Consider the following 21,138-nt stretch of genomic DNA (forward strand, 5'->3'; position numbering starts at 1 on the left):
GGGAGAACTCATATAGGAAAACGAATATATAAGTGCTCGCAATGTGGAAGAACGTACGGTCGCCATTCTGACCTCCTCACACACCAGAAGAGCCACACGGGAGAGAAACCCCATCGATGTGCTTCGGAGGGAGGCCACGGATCCGGTCAGAATGCCCCCTCCGCCCTTGGCCCAAGGTGCCCGTCTGGCAGAGAAGGTAAGGAAGTGCCGTGCGTGTGGTAAAGTTTAAGCATTTTAACACATGCTTAAAATGTGACACAAACAGTTGGTGTCCCTCATCCAAATCCATTCTGAGGTGAAGCCTTGTTGAAGCCATTTTCAGCTTGAGCCCTGCGCTGGTATGGGCTCTGAGTTCTCTGGTTACACAGAGGAAGGATAGTTTTAGGCACAGACCCCTGAGAGTGGCTTTGGCCAAAGATCCCGTTTAGTTGCTCTACCTGAGGGGGTGGCCACCCCAGCCCTATCCGAAAGGAGACCCGTGGAACCATCAAGGCTGTGACAGATATATTGCAGCGTAGTTGATCAGCTACCTCACATCAGATGCCCAGAGGGAGCGTTTCTGTGCCTCAGTATTTTTCAGTCAGATCTCCTCTGAAGCCTGCCTGCCTTTCTCTCCCAGACTCAGCTGCTTGTTCTTCCCACAGACACCGTCCTGCGATCTCTCCTCAGCTGGGTGCTCAGACAAAGCTCTTCTCGACCACTTTGTGGCTGTCCAAGGGATGCACAGAACGGCTAGGGGGACACTGTCTTGGCCTTTAGATCCGGGGTGTCGAACTCATTTGTTATGAGGGCCGGATCTCACCTAAACGAGCCTTCGTCGGGCCAGGCCATGTGTGTACCTCTTTAAGATTAGGTAGCAGAGAGAGAAACTTTTTGAAGGAGAAGGAAGCAAGGAGAAGGAATGCTGTAAACTGATTTTATTGTGATTTTAACTGAGAGGGAGAAGGAATGCTGTAACTGATTTTATTGCGGTTTTAGCTGTTCTTGATTGTTTGTTTTATTATTACTTATTTTGATGTACCTGAGCCCCCATGGGGGAATGGGCGGAATAATAATAATAATAATAATAAAGGGAGAAGGAAGCACACAAGAGCCAGTTGCCCGGGGTCCTGATAGGAGCTCTCTGAGGGACTGATTCGGCCCCCAGGCTTCATGTTTGACACCCCTGCTTTAGACGGTCACCAGTCCCTCTTGTCGTGTTTGGGTTTACCTGAGAAATTAGCGCCTAAGACAGACTTGGCCAATGTAGTGAGAGGCTAAGCTTGTGACATCCTGAAAGAGACAGAGACATTTACCTTTCCCAGATAACCGAGGACTCACATCTAAAATAGCTTGGTTTGTAATATAGCAAAAGGATAGTAAGCCTCATTGACAAACCACAAGACACAGCACGGCCAGTCTCACTATGAAGGTTTCTGATGTTCAGTGGTGTGTTTCCAATCTTTTTTTATTTCCCCTTTGATACACTGCTGTCTGTCTGTCTCTGTCTCTTCAGGGAGAAGCCTCTCTTCAGAGCCAAGTGAATAAAGGCAGCTTTTCCCAGACAGAGGTGGCCCAAGAGAAGGGGAAGGAGATGGAACAGTGGGACCCAGAAGGACCTGGAACCGGCAAGAGATCAAGGAAAGGTCGCCATCCCACCACAGCTGGGAGTGGTGATGAATTCTGGAAAAGAGCTGTGTCAGAGGTCCTGGCTAAGGACTCCATAACCCCAGATGTTCACTGCCAGAGCTTCCGGCAGTTCCGCTACCATGAGGCCGATGGGCCTCGAGAGGTTTGCAGCCAGCTGCATGGACTTTGCAGCCAGTGGCTGAAGCCGGAGAGGCACACCAAGAGGCAGATCGTGGACCTGGTGATCCTGGAGCAGTTCCTGACTCTCCTGCCCCAGGAAATGCAGTGCTGGGTCAGAGGATGTGGGCCGGAGACCAGTTCCCAGGCGGTGGCCCTGGCCGAAGGTTTCCTTCTGAGCCAGGCAGAGGAGAAGAGGCAGGCAGAACAGGTGAGGGGGTTCCCTCCAGGTATGTCCAATTCAAGCAATGATATTTAACCCTATCCTAAAATTTCCCTGCCAGATGATAGCCTAGAGCCTCTTCTTATAGAGAATTTCTGATCCCTGCAGAAAACTTACCAGATCTGCTGAAAAAAGGGTGCAGAATCTGGGAGTGGGGTAGAATCCATTCCTTGGTCTCTTTTCCATTCCATTTCTTACCCCCTCCCTTGCTGCTGTTTCAGATGTGGGGACCACCTTTGGAGATGGAAGCTGCAATCCCTGAGGCAGAAGGAGCTTCCTTGGATCAAGGGCAGAGGGTGCAGGTGGTGGAGCGTGCCCAAGATGCCCTCTCCTGTGGTAAGGATATCATTGAGGCAGCCTGTGAATGTGTTGGGTAGAGAGTTCAGGTCGGGAGGGAATACATATTTCTACAGACAACACAGAGTTAATTGGTGGCAATCAATGTCCTCAAACTATGAGCCTCTACTGCGGGCCTCTTCCATCTCCATCTCCTCCCCCTTCTCTTGGGCCAACTCTGTCTGGGAAAAGTCGACTGCAGGGTGACATGACAGAGGTTTACAAGATTATGCATGGGATGGAGAAAGTAGAGAAAGAAGTCCTTTTCTCCCTTTCTCATAATACAAGAACTCGTGAGCATTCGATGAAATTGCTGAGCAGTCAGATTAAAACGGATAAAAGGAAGTTCTTCTTCACCCAAAGGGTGATTAACATGTGGAATTCACTGCCACAAGAGATGGTGGTGGCTACAAGCATAGCCAGCTTTAAGAGGGCATTGGATAAAAATATGGAGCAGAGGTCCATCAGTGGCTATTAGCCACAGTATATATGTGTGTGTGTGTGTGTGTGTATGTATATGCACACACACACATATATTGGCCACTGTGTGACACAGAGTGTTGGACTGGATGGGCCATTGGCCTGATCCAACATAGCTTCTCATGTTCTTGTGTGACTCAGAGTGTTGGACTGCATGGGCCATTGGCCTGATCCAACATGGCTTCTCTTATGTTCTTATGTGACACAGAGTGTTGGACTGGATGGGCCATTGGCCTGATCCAACATGGCTTCTCATGTTCTTATGTGACTCAGAGTGTTGGACTGGATGGGCCACTGGCCTGATCCAACATGGCTTCTCTTATGTTCTTATGTGACACAGACTGTTGGACTGGATGGGCCACTGGCCTGATCCAACATGGCTTCTCTTATGTTCTTATGTGACACAGAGTGTTGGACTGGATGGGCCATTGGCCTGATCCAACATGGCTTCTCTTATGTTCTTAAAAGGAGATTAGACAAATTCCTGGAGGTCAGTTTTTCCCATTAATTTAAAAAAATCACATCTCACCTTCCTTCCGTAAAAGGTCTCAAATTGGTGGTGGTGGGGAAGGTAGACGAGCCTCAGCAGCGCTCTTCAGCCTGGTGACTCAAGGGCGTCTCCACCCTCTGGGTGAACAGAGCTTTGAAAACCAGTCCCTGGTGGCCAATAATCATTGTGGCTGCTGTGTGTGTGCTTGAAGGGTCATCGGAGGGGCTGCTGAGGGCAGCAGGGGGGTGGAGTAGGGATGGCAGGCTCTGGCCCAGCACTTGCAGGCACTTTGGGGAGGGTCTTGGGGTGGGACTAGGGACAGATGTGATGTCTTGTTGAAGTTGCATCTGGCTGAAAGCCTGGTTGTGAAGTTAGCATGCCCAGAGACACTCTGAAAATTCATTCCTATGACCCTCAAGTCCCCAGAATTGCTCCAGTCATGTCTGGTCCTATGTGACGGTGATGTTTCATGCCATGGCATTTCACTCCGCATTTCCCTCCCTGTAGTCTGAAATACGCTGGCAGCATTTATAATCCCTAAGGCTCATAGGTCCCTGGTGCTTCTCTTCTGTCTCTCCTAGAATGTAGTAAAAAGTGTTTTAAAAAATGTGTTGAGTGTACAAAGCGCAAAGTTTCACAACCCTGGGAAGGGGGTGTGTGTGAAGCAGGGAACAAACAAGCAAGCACCCTTCCTTTCTCGCTTGTCTCAGGAACAGGCAGTGAAGAGATGCTGTTGAGCCATTGCCTTTTCCAAGGTGTGGGAACAGCTGCTGCACCTGCAATCCAGGTAGGAGAGATGAGCATGGGGGGGGCACATCCTGGGTCCCTTCTCCTTTCTAAAGGGGGCTTTTGCTCCTTCAGTTTCTACAACTGGTCTGTGAGAGAGATCCTTTGAATGCTGTTGCATTTACCCATCCCAAGCCTTATTTTCTGTACCTTCCCAGACTCCTGCCTTCCTATGTGAGATCTCTGCAGAGGAGGGAATCTTCTTTTTCTTCCAGGGTCCCTTTTCCTTGGAGGAGGTGTCCGTCTCTTTCACGGAGGCAGAGTGGGCCCTGCTGGATCCGGGACAAAGAGCTCTGTACAGGGAAGTCATGCTGGAGAACTATGGGAACGTGGCCTCTCTGGGTAAGGATCTTTCCTAGGTGCCAAAGGTGCAACTTGCTGCCATTGTGAGGTGGAATGAATCCAAATATTGAATAGCAATGCGTCATTTTGACCCCCTTCCCACCACTTGGGGCAGGACAGCAGCTCCCTGGCAGAGCATCTCCTTCGCATGCAAAAGGTCCCTGGTTCACTCCCCAGCATCTCCAATGAAAAGGATCAGGTAGGAGGTGAAATGAAAGACTCTGCCTGAGACCCTGGAGAGCCGATGCTGGACTGAGAGGATGATGAGAGGACTCGAAGGGACCAAGGGTCGGATTCAGTAAAAGGAAACTTCACCTGTTCATAGAATCATAGAATTGAAACTGACCTCCAGGGTCATCAACCCCTTGCAAAATGCAGGGAATTCAGGACTACCCTTGTTGCATGTCCAGAGGATGACAAAAACCCCCTCCACAGACTTTGGCTATCGTTGCTTGGAGGGAGCTGCTTCCTGACTCCAAAGTGGCAGTCGCATTTCCTTGGGCGTGTAAGAAAGCCCCACGAGAACTAAGCACTGATGCAGCCCTTCCTTTCCAGCCTCTTGTTGTCTGCCTAAGTTCACAGAATCAGCGTTGGTGTCAGATGGCTGTCTAGCCTCTGTTAGAATCACAGGATCACAGAGCTGGAAGGGGCCATAGAGGCCATGTAGTCCAACCCCCAGCTCAATGCAGAGTCAGCCTAGAGCATCCCGAACAAGCTTTTGTCCAGCTACGACTTAAAGACTGCCAGGGAGGGAGAACTCCCCACGTCTTCCCCAGGTAGCTGATTTCACAGTAGAACAGCTCTTACTGTGAATAGTTTTTCCTTATATCCAGCCGGTAGCTTCCTGCCCTTAATGTAAACCCATTACTGTGAGTCCTCTCCTCTTTTTAAAAACCTCCAAAGAAGGAGAGCTCCCCACCTCCTGGTGATGGTCCCAGGCTCAATCCCCAGAATCTCCAGGGGAAAAGGTCAGGTGGGAGGTGATTGAAAAACGGCTCCTGAGACCCTGCAAAACTGCTGCTGGACTGAGGATACTGAATTCAATGGACCAAGAGCCTGATTCAGTCTAAGGGAGCTTCATGTGTTCACGTGGGTGTTCTTGCAGAAGGGCGACTGAGGCCAGTATTGTGGACATCACCCAAGCCAGAGAAAGTATATTGACCTGAGACAAAGTGGATGAGAGTCCCTCAGAAGGACTCTGGGAGCATCCAAATCCTCCTTGATCTGTTTCCAGCCTTCATAACACTCCCTTACCTCTGGATGGAGTTACAAACATCTTCTCTGCCTAAGATCTGGAAATGCTCCCGTCAAGAATCAAAGTCTGGGTCCCCCTGGGTCAGTGCTCTTTGTACTTGAGCAACACTCAATTCACCGGCTTCACACAAGTAAAGCAGACCCCTTTTAAGAATAAAGCATATTAAGGACTTAAAAACGAGACGTCACAAAACGGCACAGTTTCTGCAGCTCAGCAACAGTAAAACAAGAAAATCTAGCTGTTCTGCCTATGATATGAAGTACCTAAATGGCACCCCTTCGTGAAGCATCAATATTGCAACTGTAGCCTAAGTTTCTCTACAGAGAACTATCCATCATGATGCAGCAAGGAAACATCCAGGTGTACTAGCATCCCAGGAGCATAAAGTTAGCCTGGCTTCCCTCTCATCCATGCCTGTATTATAGTTTCTGCCTCTGTATGGTCAGGTCGTTCTAATGACCCAATGAAGAATCCTCCTTGATGGAATTTTCCAGAGACTGTCAGCACCCTCCTAATTCCCCCACCCTACTGTTTCAGAAGAAGAAGAAGATGATATTGGATTTATTGGATTTATATCCTGCCCTCCACTCCGAAGAGTCTCAGAGCGGCTCACAATCTCCTTTCCCTTCCTCCCCCACAACAGACACCCTGTGAGGTGGATGGGGCTGAGAGGGCTCTCACAGCAGCTGCCCTTTCAAGGACAGAGGCTCAGAGCGGCCTACAATCTCCTTTACCTTCCTCCCCCACAACAGACACCCTGTGAGGTGGGTGGGGCTGGAGAGGGCTATAACAGCAGCTGCCCTTTCAAGGACAACCTCTGCCAGAGCTATGTCTGACCCAAGGCCATTCCAGCAGGTGCAAGTGGAGGAATGGGGAATCAAACCCGGTTCTCCCAGATAAGAGTCCGCACACTTAACCACTACACCAAACTGTTTCAGAACTGGATAAAGGCTCTCATGATTAACCAATGACCACATTCTGGGATGTGGCCTGAAAAAAAAGATTATGATGTTAGCTGCAGGGAGACTCAAATTACAAATACCCCCCAGTCACACCAGGCCACTCAGTAATAACTGTTCCCTTGGGGGAACTCGGGTTCATTGCCTCACAGATTCATTCCGCACATACTGATTCAGGTTTTGGGCTTTGATTTAACTGTGGCGCCATCCTTCCAGATGAATTTTTAGTGTTCTGTTTCTCCTTTCCCCAAGAATGATCACTTTCTCTCTCTTTGTCTCCCTCTCTTTCAGCAAAAGAAGCCAGAAGTATAAAAGAGACTGTGGTGGAGGCAGAGAACGGCCTTGCATTTGAAGAAAGACTGGAGAGTTCTTCTAGAGGGCCCCAAGAGCTAATTTCCTTCCCGAATGACGTGGCTGAATGTGAGTATCCTTCACTGTTATGTCAAGGGAAGAGGCCAGGAATAATCATAGGGGATTCCTGATTCCCTTCTGAGCAACATTTGGTTTGGTGCAATCATGCAGGCTGCTGGGTAAGAAGGGAGAGAGGCCTTATTCTGGAGGCTCAGAAGCTCCTTCTGGGCAAGAGTTAACCTGAAATTCTTCACAGGTAGTGGTGGTATCCTTAAATAATAGATATTCTTGAGGAAATGTGGAGGGGTGGTTAATGAAGCCAAAGGGTCACCAATCCTTTTCACCTGTAGTCACGTAGATGCCTTGGAATCTTAGCAGATTTCCCAAATGCTAACAGGATCTCCCTCTTTATTCCAGCAAAGGATGATCAGAGGAATGAGGAGGGTGAAGAAGTTCATCAACAAATGCCAGATAGAGTTAAAAATGAAGACTTGAATGAAAATGTCAGGGATCAAAGCAGAATGAAGAGAAAGAAAGGCGGCTGTATGGTTAAGAAGCGTGATGGAAGACAGCGGAATGTGCATTTTCCAAAGCACAGGATAATGAAGGCAAGTACATCTATTAAGTGCGGAAAGTATTTCAGAAATAGATCACAACTTCTTGTGCACCAAGGAATAAAAAGAGAGGAAAAACCTGAATACTCAGAGACCGGACATAAATTCAGTCTCAGTGGCAATCTTCAATGTCATCAGAGAACCCACACAGGGGAGAAACCTTTTGAGTGCTCGCAGTGTGGAAAGAGATTCAGTGGAAGTGGCAAACTTCAAAAGGATCAGAGAACGCACACGGGGGAGAAGCTTTTTGAGTGCTCGGAGTGCGGAAAGACATTCAGTAGGAGTGGCGATCTTCAACGTCATCACAGAACCCACACAGGGGAGAAACCTTTTGAGTGCTTAGAGTGTGGAAAGAGATTCAGTGGAAGTGGCGATCTTCAAAAGCATCAGAGAACCCACACAGGGGAGAAGCCTTTTGAGTGCTTGGAATGTGGAAACAAATTTAATCAGAGTGGCCATCTTCAAAAGCATCAAAGAACCCACACAGGGGAAAAGCCTTTTGAGTGCTCAGAGTGTGGAAAGAGATTCAGTGGAAGTGGCAATCTTCAACGTCATCACAGAACCCACACAGGGGAGAAGCCTTTTGAGTGCTTGCAGTGTGGAAAGAGATTCAGTGGAAGTGGCGATCTTCAATATCATCAAAGAACCCACACAGAGGAGAAACCATTTGAGTGCTCAGAGTGTGGAAAAAGATTTAGTCAGAGTGACCATCTTCAAAAGCATCAGAGAACTCACACAGGGGAGAAACCTTTTGAATGCTCAGAGCGTGGAGAAAGATTTAGTCAGAGTGTCCATCTTCAACAGCATCAGAGAACCCACACAGGGGAGAAACCTTTTGAATGCTCAAAGTGTGGAAAGAGATTCAGTACAAGTGGCCATCTTCAACATCATCAGAGAACCCACACAGGGGAGAATCCTTTTGAGTGCTTGGAGTGTGGAAAGACATTCAGTAGGAGTGGCGATCTTCAACGTCATCACAGAACCCACACAGGGGAGAAGCCATTTAAATGCTCAGAGTGTGGGAAAAGATTTAGTCAGAGTGGCCATCTTCAACAGCATCAGAGAACTCACACAGGGGAGAAACCTTTTGAATGCTCAGAGTGTGGAAAGAGATTCAGTCAGAGTGGCAGTCTTCAACATCATCAGAGAACCCACACAGGAGAGAAACCTTTTGAATGCTCAGAGTGTGGAAAGAGATTCAGTACAAGTGGTCATCTTCAACATCATCACAGAACCCACACAGGGGAGAAGCCTTTTGAGTGCTCAGAATGTGGGAAGACATTCAGTAGGAGTGGCGATCTTCAACGTCATCACAGAACCCACACAGGGGAGAAGCCATTTAAATGCTCAGTTTGTGGAAAGAGATTCAGTCAGTGCGGCCATCTTCAAAATCATCAGAGAACTCACACAGGGGAGAAACCTTTTGAATGCTCAGAGTGTGGAGAGAGATTCAGTATGAGTGGCAGTCTTCAATATCATCAGAGAAGCCACCACAGGGGAGAAACCTTTTAAAGCTCAGAGTATGGAAAGCCATTCAGTACCAGTGGCCATCTTCAAAAGCATCAGAGAGCCCACACAGTGGAGAAACCTTTTGAATGCTCAGAGTGTGAAAAGGGAGACAGGGAGACAGGGAATCTTCAACAGCATCAAAGAATCCACAGAGGTAGAACCTTTCGAATGCGCAACATCCACCCCCAGCTCCCTCACACCTGGGCTCGTGAGTTGCCCTAAAGGAGGCTTTCATGGCACACACAAACCATCCCAATAAATGGGACCACTCCCCCCTTCGCAGAACTTGCTGATGTTCTTTTGGCCCATCTTGACCCAGTGGGCCCCATGAGGGCAAGGGAGCAGGTCATGGGTCTCGCCCAGGAAGAAGTGAGGAGAGACTACTGCATCAAACTACCCACTCAGGGGAGAAATCTATAGTGTAGGAAAAGATTCCATTAGAGTGGCACTCTTCAGCTGCATCAAAGAACACACACGGGGAGAAAATGTTTGATAGCTCAGATTGTGAAAAGAGATTCAGCCAGTGTGACAAATTTCAAAAGCATATATGAACTCCTGTAGGGGAGAAACTTTTGAATTCTCAGGCTGTGGAAAGACCTTCTGTAGCAGAAGCCCTCTTTGATGGCAACTGAGATCTCAAACGAGGAAAACACAATTAATTGTTTCGAGCATTGAAGGAGATTCAGTCAGAGCAGTCTCCTTCTACTGTGTCAAGGAACTCACACAAGGAGGATCCATGTAACTCCTTAGCCCATAAATAGAGCTTTCCCCCTACTTCACAGCTAAAAGACAATCGCAGACCATAAAAGGTATCGAAAAGGTTCAAACTGCTTTAAAGGGCTTGAATTTACAGAAGAAACCTTTCCCTGATCAGAAAGAAATGTTTATAAGTGCTTGGACGGTGAAACAGCATTAGCCACATTCAAAATCCAAACAAGATCCCGTAGGGAAAATCACACGGATAAAACAAGGATTTAAAACTCTTTAGCTTGGAGAAACGTCAACTGCGGGGTGACATGACAGAAGTTTACAAGATTGTGTATGGGATGGAGAAGGTAGAGAAAGAAGTACTTTTCTCCCTTTCTCACAATACAAGAACTCGTGGGCATTCAATGAAATTGCTGAGCAGTTGGGTTAGAATGGATAAAAGGAAGTACTTCTTCACCCAAAGGGTGATTATCAAGTGGAATTCACTGCCACAGGAGGTGGTGGCAGCTACAAGCATAGACAGCTTCTAGAGGGGAATGGATAAGTATATGGAGCAGAGGTCCATAAGTGGCTATAATAATAATAATTTTTAATTTGTATCCCGCCCTCCCCGCCGAAGCAGGCTCAGGGCAGCTTATTATCCACAACTTATCGTTGGAACTCTCTGCCTGGGGCAGTGATGCTCTGTATTCTGGTGCTTGGGGAGGGGGCACAGTGGAAGGGTTTCTAGCCCCACTTGTGGACCTCTTGATGGCACTTGGCGGGTTTTTTTAACCACTGTGTGACACAGAGTGTTGGACTGGATGGGCCATTGGCCTGATCCAAAATGGCTTCTCTTACGTTCTTAAGGATGGGCAATGGGATCTGCGGATCAGAAACTCAGCTTATCTCTCCTTTAGAACTGAAGAGTCCCCCCAAGGGAGGAATCTTATCAATGATCTGTATGTGGGAAGAGCCTGAGGCACAGATCTAAATTTCATGTTCCTCAGAGAATCAATAACAGGATGAAAGCTTCTTACAGTTTTTTTCCGATGAGGTTCTTCAAAGGAACTAGTGTTGTTGGTTTAAAAAGGCTGAGAACTTTTAAGTGGTTGCCCTCCTGTGTGAAATTCACACTTCAGGTTATCTGCCAATCTGATGTCTTCAAAACTGGTGAGAACTAGTTCCTTTCCCAGATCCAATGAAGGAATAGAAAGTTTGAGGGTGACAGCTATCTACAGCCTCTCTGCTGCTGGTGTAACCATAGTTTGACCAGCTGGCATCCTTAATTCACAAACATTTCATCTGAGAAGCAGTTCTAGAGAGGCATATCTCAACCCTAATGGTTCCCTAGTCTAGCTTACTATGAGCTTTTTGGGGTTTCATTACTTTGAAGCCAAAACCATTCTGGCAGTAGGATTAATGGGGGCCTAAAGAAACAGGTTGTGTTCCCTAAGCAAACAACTTAGGAAATTCAGTGGGCCACATCACATACGATGGAGAATTGATCCAGGGATATCTGGCACTCTGGGAGAGGGGCTCTTTTAAGGCATTGGTACCAAATTTGCTCCATTATGCCTGTGCCTTTCCTCAGATGCCCTCCGCCAAGTTTACAAAAAGTTGAACCAGGAGGCCAGTCTATGGGGCCTAAAGAAGAATGTGCCCTCTTCCTCCATTTTTCCCCATGGCGGAGGGAGGGGGAGGCACTTGAAGGGACTGTCCCTCTAAATCCCTTCCTTCTCCAAGCTGCGCAACTCCGTGGCATGTGAACTTTGAAGGCACGGTTCGCTCACCCTGGAGTTGCATGGTTTGGCAGGCAACAAAAGAGACAGTCCCTTTAAACTTGGACAGCTGAATCAGCACCCCAGAATCATAGAAGGGCTCAGAAGTAGTCTCACAATAATTGAAATGTTGATGTTTTGACCCACACAGCCAGTCTGCGACTTCTCAGAACCTGGGCCTTTTCCATCTTGGCTTTGCCTCTGCGGACGGGGCTCCATGAAGGGGTGGGAGGTGAAGCCCCGCTCAGAGATCTTCAGGATCTACTGGTTTGCCAGGGCTTTTATGGGGGTTTGAATTCCAGGGATCTCCTAAGGGAGGGAAAGGGAGAGATACTGTATTTTGGGTTTCCACTGGAAATGTTTTAACTATTTTCAGAAGCTGTCTTGAACCACCTAGACCATTGCCACCTTGGAGTGATGCTTGGCAGGTCCCTTTGCGAGGGGATGGAGGGCCAAGGAGCTAGGGGGTTCAGCAGCCGGTGGAAAGCTCCGTCCTCCACGAAGGAGAAGGGTTGGCCATGCATAGCAGTCATCTCGGTGTTGAGGTGACAGCTTCTGAGCTCTTCCTTCGACACTGCCTCCCGACACTCCCAGGGTTCAAAGTTTGACAGTTTCTGAACATGAAGATTCCCTTTGATCACGCTGTCTAGTAGCTGCTGTGGAGAAACGCCATTTCGGCTGGACTTTCACTTAGGCCTGCCAACCCCCCCGGTCCAGGCGGGGAATCTCCCGGCCGAGAGGTTCTCAACCCGCCAGCCCACATTGGGCTGGCAGGGGGAACCCCCCTGTGCGATGATGTCACCCGGAAGTGACGTCATCAAAATGGCAGGGCCGCTCTAGGCATTTCCGGGAAAACTCTATGGTTTTCCCAGACACCCTAGCCATTTGGGAGGTTAAAACTCTGTGGTACTTTTCTGCATGCGCGAATGTCCCCCGCTGGGGAGATGAAGAGGACTTGGCAACCCTACTTTCACTGGGAGTTGGCTGGAGGAGTCTATTAAACTCTAGGCAGGCTTTGGGCCTAGTCTCTTCCTCCTCCTCCATCCTAGAGAGACAGGAGGTCGTGGAGGCCTGCCTCCCAGAGTGCTGCAAGAGAGGCCTACCAGTTCCTGGGCGGGAACTGGATTTTATATAGGAGGTTTGGGGCAGGAAAACAGACAGTTAAAGTTGTCAGGGGAAGCTGACAGTTGAGTCCAGTCTTGGAGTTCAGTCTCAGAGTTGGCAGTCAGTATGAAAACAGCCTGAGGAAGGTGTAGTGAGGCTTGCAACAGTCTAAGTGAAGTTCCTGCCCTGCATGGCATGCAGCCAGGGCAAGTATTAGAACAGGGAGAGAAGGAGCGCTCTTCCCCTACTATGATCTGTTTCTAGGCTTCCCAATCCCCAGGTCCTAGCGGGGGATCCCCCGGTTTTACAGGCTTCCCCCCTCCCCCAGCCAGCTGGCCAGCGGGGGAAGCCCCACCTCCACAGCCATTATGCACCTCCATGAACAATTCCCATAGGGAATGATGGGGAATTGATCTGCGGGTATCGGGGGCTCTGGGGGGGCTGTTTTTTGAGGTAGAGGTGCCAAATTTTCAGTATAGCATGTAGTGCCTCTCCCCAAAATACCCCCCAAGTTTCAAAAGGATTGGGCCAGGGGGTCCAATTCTACAACCCCAAAAGAAGGTGCCCCTATCTTTCATTATTTTCTATGGAAGGAAGGCATTTTAAAAAGGTGTGCTGACCCTTTAAATGTGATGGGCAGAACTCCCTTGGAGTTCAATTCTGCTTGTCACACCCTTGTTCCTGGCTCCGCCCCAATGTCTCCTGGCTCCACCCCCAAAGTCCCCAGATATTTCTTGAATTGGATTTGGCAACTCTATCTGTTTCTTCTGCTCACTTTTTAAACATGCCTGTCAATAGTTGTGTGTGCGCTTTAAATAAATGTTCTGTTTGTTCAAAGTGGAGTCCCTCTGCACCACCTCGTCTCCGCAACCGCTTGGGACGCTAGGAGTGGATCGGGGAGTCCCTTGGGTGGGGAGAAGCAGCACAGTGGCTGGTTGCCAACTCTCCAGGGGAGCCCCAAAGATCCCTGGGAAGCCCCCAAGAAAGGTTCCTAGGGAGTCCAGAGGGAGGTTAGGAGGCGGATACCCTGAGGCAGCAAAGTGGAACGGCCCTTTCAGGTCGGCATACCAGGAAGGGCTGGGCGGGAGCGGGGCCAGCTAGCCGACACAGGACCGGTCCACCACAGCTGTTATTAGACTTCTGCTCCATGAACGGTTGTAGTCCCCTTTTAAAGCTGTCTGTGGCTGCGGCCCTCACTACATCCTCTGGCAGCAAGTTCCACATTTTAATCACTTGCTGTTTAAAGAAGTATTTCCTTTTGCCCAGCCTCAGTCTACTGCCTGTCAGGTTCGTCGGATGCCCACAAGTTCTAGTAGTTTGAGAGAGGGGCGGAAATATCTTTGTCAACTCTCTGCACCCCGTGCATAATTTTGTAAACCACCATCAGGCCCGCCCTTAATTGTCTGTTTTCTAAACTGAGAAGTTCTGCCTACAGCCCCTACTTTCAAACTGCAGTTCATCAAAAGAGACTGTATTGGAAGTTGTTTTCATGCCCTGGAAGTTGCAGCTTTAAAGAAAAAGAAATGGAGAGGAAAGGAGAATTTTCTGTGTGTGTCAGGATAGGGGGAAGAGAGTCCTGTGTCTCCAGTGCTGAAAGTTAAGGTGATTCTGGCATCCAGCTTTAAAAGCAAAGGTGCAAGCATCAAGTTGTTACTGACCCCTGGGGTGACATCACATCACAATGTTTTCTTGACAGACTTTTTACAGGGTGGTTTGCCATTGCCTTCCCCAGTCATCTATGCTTTACTCCCAAGCAAGCTTGGTGCTCATTTTACCGACCTCGGAAGGGTGGAAGGCTGAGTCAACTTTGAGATGGCTACCTGAACCCAGCTTCCGTTGGGTTCGAACTCAGGTCGTTAGCAGAGCTTGGACTGCAGTACTGCAGTTGTCCATTTTAGAAAATAAGAAATTGAATATCTGGGAATAGCCTTTTCACCTATTGTTTCTGTGTGGATGTATGACTGGGGAGTGGTAGATAAAGCTGGTTCATGAAATATGGCAAGAGAGGCGATTCCGCTCTCCTGGATTGTACTTCAATCAAACAAAGGCTCCCACAATTTCAGGTCAGGGTATCTGAGATGCTGGAGTGTACTGTGGATTCTGAGAGGCGTTTGAAGATTTCCTAGTGTGTATCCAGTATGTAAGAGCCAATTTGGTGTAGCGGTTAAGTGTGCAGACTCTTATCTGGGAGAACCGGGTTTGATTCCCCACTCCTCCACTTACACCTGCTGGCATGGCCTTGGGTCAGTCATAGCTCTGGCAGAGGTTGTCCTTGAAAGGACAGCTGCTGTGAAAGTTCTCTCAGCCCCACCCACCTCACAGGGTGTCTGTTGTGGGGGAGGAAGGGAAAGGAGATTGTGAGCCACTCCGAGACTCTTAAGGAGTGGAGGACGGAATATAAATCCAATATCTTCTTCTATCATCTTCTTAGTGGTGTAATTAACAATACTCCCTCTAAGCTGCGAAGTCTTGTGTGCAAAGATTCTACTTTGTGAGCTAATGGCATTAAATTGTGAGGTACTACATAAATTAGTTTGCTCTGGAGCCATTTTTCTTGAACTAAGACAAAAATGTGTGAGACAGAGACTAAAGAACTGTGAGCTAGCTCACACTAATTGAGCTGAGAGGAAGCATTGGTTGTTAAGAGGGTTTGTCTAAGATTAGGGAGTTGTGTTGTTTAGTCCAACTCTTTGCGACCCCATGGACAAAGTCACGCCAGGCCCTCCTGTCTTCCACCATCCTCCGAAGTCCCCTCAGATTTATGTTGGTTACATCAGGAACGCTGTCCAGCCATCTCCTCTTTTGCCGTCCCCTTTTTCTTTTGCCTTCTGTCTTTCCCAGCATCAGGGTCTTCTCCAGGGAGTGCTCCCTTCTCATTGGGTGACCAAAGGATTTGAGCTTCAGCTTCAGCATCTGACCTTCCAGGGAACAGCAGAGTTTAAATCTCCACTTAGCCACAAAACATGCTATGTGACCTCGGTCCAGTCACACACTCAGGCTACGTTGTGGGAAGGAAAGGGGGGTGGAGTATTTCCTTTCATACATGATTTCCACTGCTTATCACAGTGAAGCAGTTCATGAGATCTTTCATCTCAGAAGGTCCTCTTTCTTTGAGACTATGATGAGTGAATAAAATTATATATTTTTAAACCACACCATTAATTGTTGGTAGCCTTTGGAAGTATAAATAATTTCAAATTTAAACAAATACAAATTACTAACCATGTGGGCCTGGACTAGGTTCTGCCCCTTCCCCCCTCTCGAGAAGTTGTGGTCTACGCCACCCCCCCCACCCCATCTCTGAGGGAGAGCCAGTTTGGTGTAGTGGCTAAGAGTGTGGACTCTTATCTGGGAGAACCGGGTGTGATTCCCCACTCCTCCACTTGCACCTGCTGGCATGGTCTTGGTTCAGCCATAGCTCCGACAGAGGTTGTCCTTGAAAGGGCAGCTGCTGTGAGAGCCCTCTCAGCCCCACCCACCTCACAGGGTGTCTGTTGTGGGGGAGGATGGGAAAGGAGATTGTAGGCCGCTCTGAGCCTCTGTCCTTGAAAGGGCAGCTGCTGTGAGAGCCCTCTCCAGCCCCACCCACCTCACAGGGTGTCTGTTGTGGGGGAGGAAGGGAAAGGAGATTGTAGGCCGCACTGAGCCTCTGTCATTGAAAGGGCAGCTGCTGTGAGAGCCCTCTCCAGCCCCACCCTCCTCACAGGGTGTCTGTTGTGGGAGAGGAAGGGAAAGGAGATTGTAGGCCACTCTAAGCCTCTGTCCTTGAAAGGGCAGCTGCTGTGAGAGCCCTCTCCAGCCCCACCCACCTCACAGGGTGTCTGTTGTGGGGGAAGAAGGGAAAGGAGATTGTAGGCCGCTCTGAGCCTCTGTCCTTGAAAGGGCAGCTGCTGAGAGAGCTCTCTCAGCCCCACCCACTTCACAGGGTGTCTGTTGTGGGGGAGGAAGGGAAAGGAGTTCATAGGCCGCTCTCTGAGCCTCTGCCCTTGAAAGGGCAGCTGCTGTGAGAGCCCCCTCAGCCCCGCTTACCTCATAGGGTGTCTGTTGTGGGGGAGGAAGATAAAGGATATTGTAGGCCACTCTGAACCTCTGTTCTTGAAGGGGCAGCTGCTGCGAGAGCCCTCTTAGCACCACCCACCTCACAAGGTGTCTGTTGTGGGGGAGGAAGGGAAAGGTGATTGTGAGCCGCTCTGAGACTCTTCGGAGTGGAAGGTGGGATATAAATCCAATATCATCTTCATGGTAGTGCCCCTGTATGCTCCCTGAGTTAACCCCTCCACAAACACATGTGCTCTTCATATTTCTCCCCTTTACTTGCAGCTGTTGAAACCCCCGATCATAGGGGAAAAATACAGCCAAAGAATACTTTTAGGGAAAAGTCTGAGTCCAGATGCCCCTCTGAGAGCAACACAATTTGATTCTGGGTCCAATCTTCTGTGTGCACACACACCTCTTCAGCTTCAGTGAAGCAGAACTTCCTGAGGCTTTACACCTAGTAGAACAGGGGGAGGGGGAAGGGTTAGTTTCCACCAAGGGCTCTTTAAGAGTCCAGTCACATTAAGCAACTGAATTGTGCCTATGAGACAACCAGAAGATTCTTCCACCCGAGAAACTGTAAACGCACAACTCTTGAAAAGGCCACCAACACACAGGCACATCAAAATGCAAAATCATAAAAAAAGAGAAGGTTGTGTTTTTGAGTGTGAGAATGTGCGTGTGTGAGAAGGAGCAAAAGGCCACAGGAGCCTTCCCACGCAACCCCCCTCCAGAACGCTGCAGGCTGCCATAGCCCTCCCCCCCCCCCGCCTGTCCTGGGGTCTTTACTATCCAGCCTCCCGCAAGTAAGAAAGGGGTCTCCGTGGGGGAAGGAGAGGGGGAGGTTTGGGATTCTGCCTCTGCTGGGAGAGCAAAGGCAAGGCCAGTCTAGGTTGGGGAGGTGTAGCAGTAGAATAACGAGGACCCACACATTGCTTGGTTTAAACCGAGATATTTTACTTGGATATCAAAGTGAACTTGTCAGCATAAGCTTCAAAATGACAAAGTTAAAATCATCAGCCTTCTGACCATTTTTATTCATCCCCAAAGCAAGCAGATTAGCCCACAGTCCTTATCGAATTCAAATGCTCCACCTCCTGTTTTCCTTTCAGTAATTTCTTGTCATTTTCCACTGCTGTGTTCCTTTGCTTATCAACAACAAAGTTCCTTCTCTCCAGGCTCCTGTTATCTTGGATTCACACCCTTAGCATGTCTGGTTTTTAAGTTTATCAGAAGCTCCTCTAAGGGGCCTCTTAACAGTCACTCTAAATGTTGCGTCAGACATTCTCTTTTGAAGGCACAACTGAAAGGGGGAGCACTGTTGTTAACCATATTTTCAATTATTATTATTATTATAGGGGTGTTCATAATTATTCAGGGGTCCCCCTTCAGAGGGCTGCGATCCCCCCCCCCTTTTGCTGGCATTTCCTTGCAGCCTGCGGGTGCTGCTGAGGTTGCACTTCTTGCAGCAGGGTCTGGCTGGAGACCCGGGAGGGAGGGCGGGCGGGCAGGGAAAGGAAGGGGGCAGCGGGGGGGGGGAGGGAGGCTACCTCTGGTTTCTTTTGCTTCGATTGGGACGGGATTGCCAACCTCCAGGGAGGCCCTGGAGACATGCTCCAACTAGGGTTGCCAATCCCCAGGTGGGGGCAGGGGATCCGCCGGTTTGGAGGCCCTCCCCCCGCTTCAGGGTCATCAGAAACTGGGGGGGGGGATGTCTGCTGGGAACTCTTATTCCCTATGGAGATTTATTCCCATAGAAAATCATGGAGAATTGATCCGCAGGTATCTGGGGCTCTGGGGGGGGGCTGTTTTTTGAGGTAGAGGCACCAAATTTTCAGTATAGCATCTAGTGCCTCTCCCCAACATACCCACCAAGTTTCAAAAAGATTGGACCAGGGGGTCCTATTCTATGAGCCCCAAAAGAAGGTGCCCCTATCCTTCATTATTTCCTATGGAATGAAGGAATTGAAAAGGTGTGCCGTCCCTTTAAATGTGATGGCCAGAACTCCCTCTGGAGTTCAATGATGCTTGTCACAGCCTTGATCTTGGCTCCACCCCTAATGTCTCCTGGCTCCACCCCCAAAGTCCCCAGATATTTCTTGAATTGGACTTGGCAATCCTAGCTCCAACAACAGAACATCTGCAGACCTCAGAGATCAACCCCTGCAGGAAAGAAAAGGTGGGGCTGGTGGCATCAGAGCCCCTCCTGCCCCCAGTCTCCGGCCGCATTTGAAATCTGGTGGGGGGGGGGCAACAGAAAAACGCTTCCTCACCTATTTAACAGGAAGAGTCAAGACGCACCTTTGAGACCAACCCATTTTTATTTAGAAGGTCAGCTTCCGTGTGCTCTCTTAAGCACGCTTCATTCATCACAGTGATGAAGTGTGGTTAAGAGCACAGGAAAGCTGAAGTTCTAAATAAAAATGGGTTGGTCTCAAAGGTGCCACTTGACTCCTGCTTTGTTCAACTGCTTCACACCAACACGGCTGCCCGCCGGGATCTATTTCACAGTAAATCTCTGCAGCCTCCTCTCCCCCAATCCAGTTCTTCTACGGCCCTTCTTCTAAGGAGCTGCTCGGGCTCAGCTTCCTTTTCCTGAATCGTGTGGGCATGCAACCCCGTGCAGAATTACTCCCGAGAAGTCCCACGCAGCAGCATTGCAGACGGCAGCCTGGCTCCTCCTGGAGAGAACACGAGAGCGCACGTTGCGTTCCTCTGCAGCACCGAAAGGGTTAACGCCACAAAGCCATTGGCAAGAGAGGCTCAGCAGGGAATAGGGAGGGGGGGGAGATCGGAGAAGAGGAGGGTCTCTTTCTTTCCTGCCTTCCTTCCTTGCCTGTGCACGCATGCGCCTGGGAAGCGGTTTGCATCCAAACTGGGGAAAAAAGAGGAGGGGGGCTGCACAGAAGCTGCAGCGGAGCAAAGCACAGCTGGAGTCTGGAGAAGTTTACTTAAAAGTAAGCCATGTGAAGGGGGGACGGGGGAGATAAGCTTTTAGATTAAGGGAGGGAGGCGGGGATCATGCATGCCAGACCAGGGCGGTGCTAAGTTGGTGGGGAATTTCTGCAGGGGGGGGGGGCTGGGAAGGGAAGACCACAGAGCCCTCCCTCCCTCTCCTTGGTCAGCCTCTCTAGCAAACAGCTCTGCTGCTTTAGTCCTTTCCGAGCTGCAGAGACAGGACAAAGGCTTCCTGGCTTCCCTTCAGCCTGGCTGCCCTCACCCACCGTGTCAAGAGTCACTCCATATAGTTCCTCTTGCCATATGTATCCTATTATACAATGCCATGCTTGAATTGCTTTGCTGCTTTGAGGTGGTCACTGCTTATTGCTTCTCTGAAGGCAGGATGCTGTGCCTGGGAGCTGGGCAGTTGCTATGTGGCCAAGGCCACGGAACAGGAGGAGATGCGACCCAGAAACGGGTAACTGTATTGTAGCAATGGGGACATAGCAAAACCTTGCACAAAATCCCCGCTTTTTGCTTGGCGCCGCTTGGCTTGAATAGTAACGTCCGGGTAAAGGTGGATAAGGTGGGAGAGATGGCGGGAGCGTCAGTTCTGACAATGCGTGTGTATGCCCGGGAAGCTGAATGAAGATCTTGAACTCTAATTGTCTTTCCTTGGCTCTGGGCCTGACAGACCAAAGCTCTGCAATGATGCAGCTTGGCGGGGGATGGTGCAGAGGCAGGGGGAAAATCTTCCTATGCAGCCCGAGGCAGGGACTGTTGCCCTCTTTCTCCTTCTGTCTCTGGGGCTGCAAAGGGAGAGCTTATCCCCAGGGACGCAGCAAGCCCTTGAAGGGGGTTGTGTGTGTGGGGTTGGGTTCTGTCCTTTCCCCCCCAGAAATATTGTCAAAACTTCCAAGGGGCGCTTCCTGGCCGCACTTGAGGTCGAGGGGGCAACAGAGAAAAGGCTTCCTCGTCTACTGAAGAGCCAACCTATGAAGCTGTCTCCCCCTCCCCTGCATGCCCCAACCGAGTTCTTATTCTAAGGAGCTGGGAGGATGCAGCTTCAGCCTCCTTTTCCTGGATGATCCTGGAATTCTCGCAGCACAGTTGATCGACCCTGCGCAAAGTTGCTCCCGAGGTAGGGTTGCCAATCCCCAGGTGAGAACAGGGGATCCCCCGGTTTGGAGACCCTCCCCCTCACTTCAGGGTCATCAGAAAGCGGGGGGAGGGGAGGAATATGTCTGCTGGGAACTCCATTATTCCCTATAGAGACTTATTCCCATAGGAAATAATGAAGAATTGATCCGCAGGTATCTGGGACTCTGGGAGGGCTGTTTTTTGAGGTAGAGGCACCAAATTTTCAATATAGCATCCAGTGCCTCTCCCCAAAATACCCTCCGAGTTTCAAAATGGTTGGACCAGGAGGCTCAATTCTATGAGCCCCAAAAGAAGGTACCC

At 49.5% G+C, this 21,138-nt stretch overlaps 3 protein-coding genes across 3 annotated transcripts in view; 2 read left to right on the forward strand and 1 right to left on the reverse strand.

Annotated features, from left to right (window-relative positions):
* LOC132572129 (zinc finger protein OZF-like) overlaps positions 1-21,138 on the reverse strand; it is a 1,123,325-nt gene that overhangs the window by 843,780 nt on the left and 258,407 nt on the right. The window lies entirely within an intron of this gene.
* The window catches only part of LOC132570928 (zinc finger protein 709-like), a 188,747-nt gene that overhangs the window by 153,618 nt on the left and 13,991 nt on the right, over positions 1-21,138 (forward strand). The window lies entirely within an intron of this gene.
* Positions 152-9,106, forward strand: LOC132570932 (oocyte zinc finger protein XlCOF6-like; the record flags this gene model as incomplete). Its single annotated transcript, XM_060237567.1, has 4 exons — positions 152-196; positions 4,878-4,947; positions 6,948-7,076; positions 7,425-9,106. Coding segments are annotated over exons 1-4 (1,926 nt in total), but the record flags the coding sequence as incomplete, so codon positions are not given.

Source organism: Heteronotia binoei, chromosome 5 (assembly GCF_032191835.1).
Source record: "Heteronotia binoei isolate CCM8104 ecotype False Entrance Well chromosome 5, APGP_CSIRO_Hbin_v1, whole genome shotgun sequence".
In the NCBI taxonomy this organism is placed as follows: domain Eukaryota; kingdom Metazoa; phylum Chordata; class Lepidosauria; order Squamata; family Gekkonidae; genus Heteronotia; species Heteronotia binoei.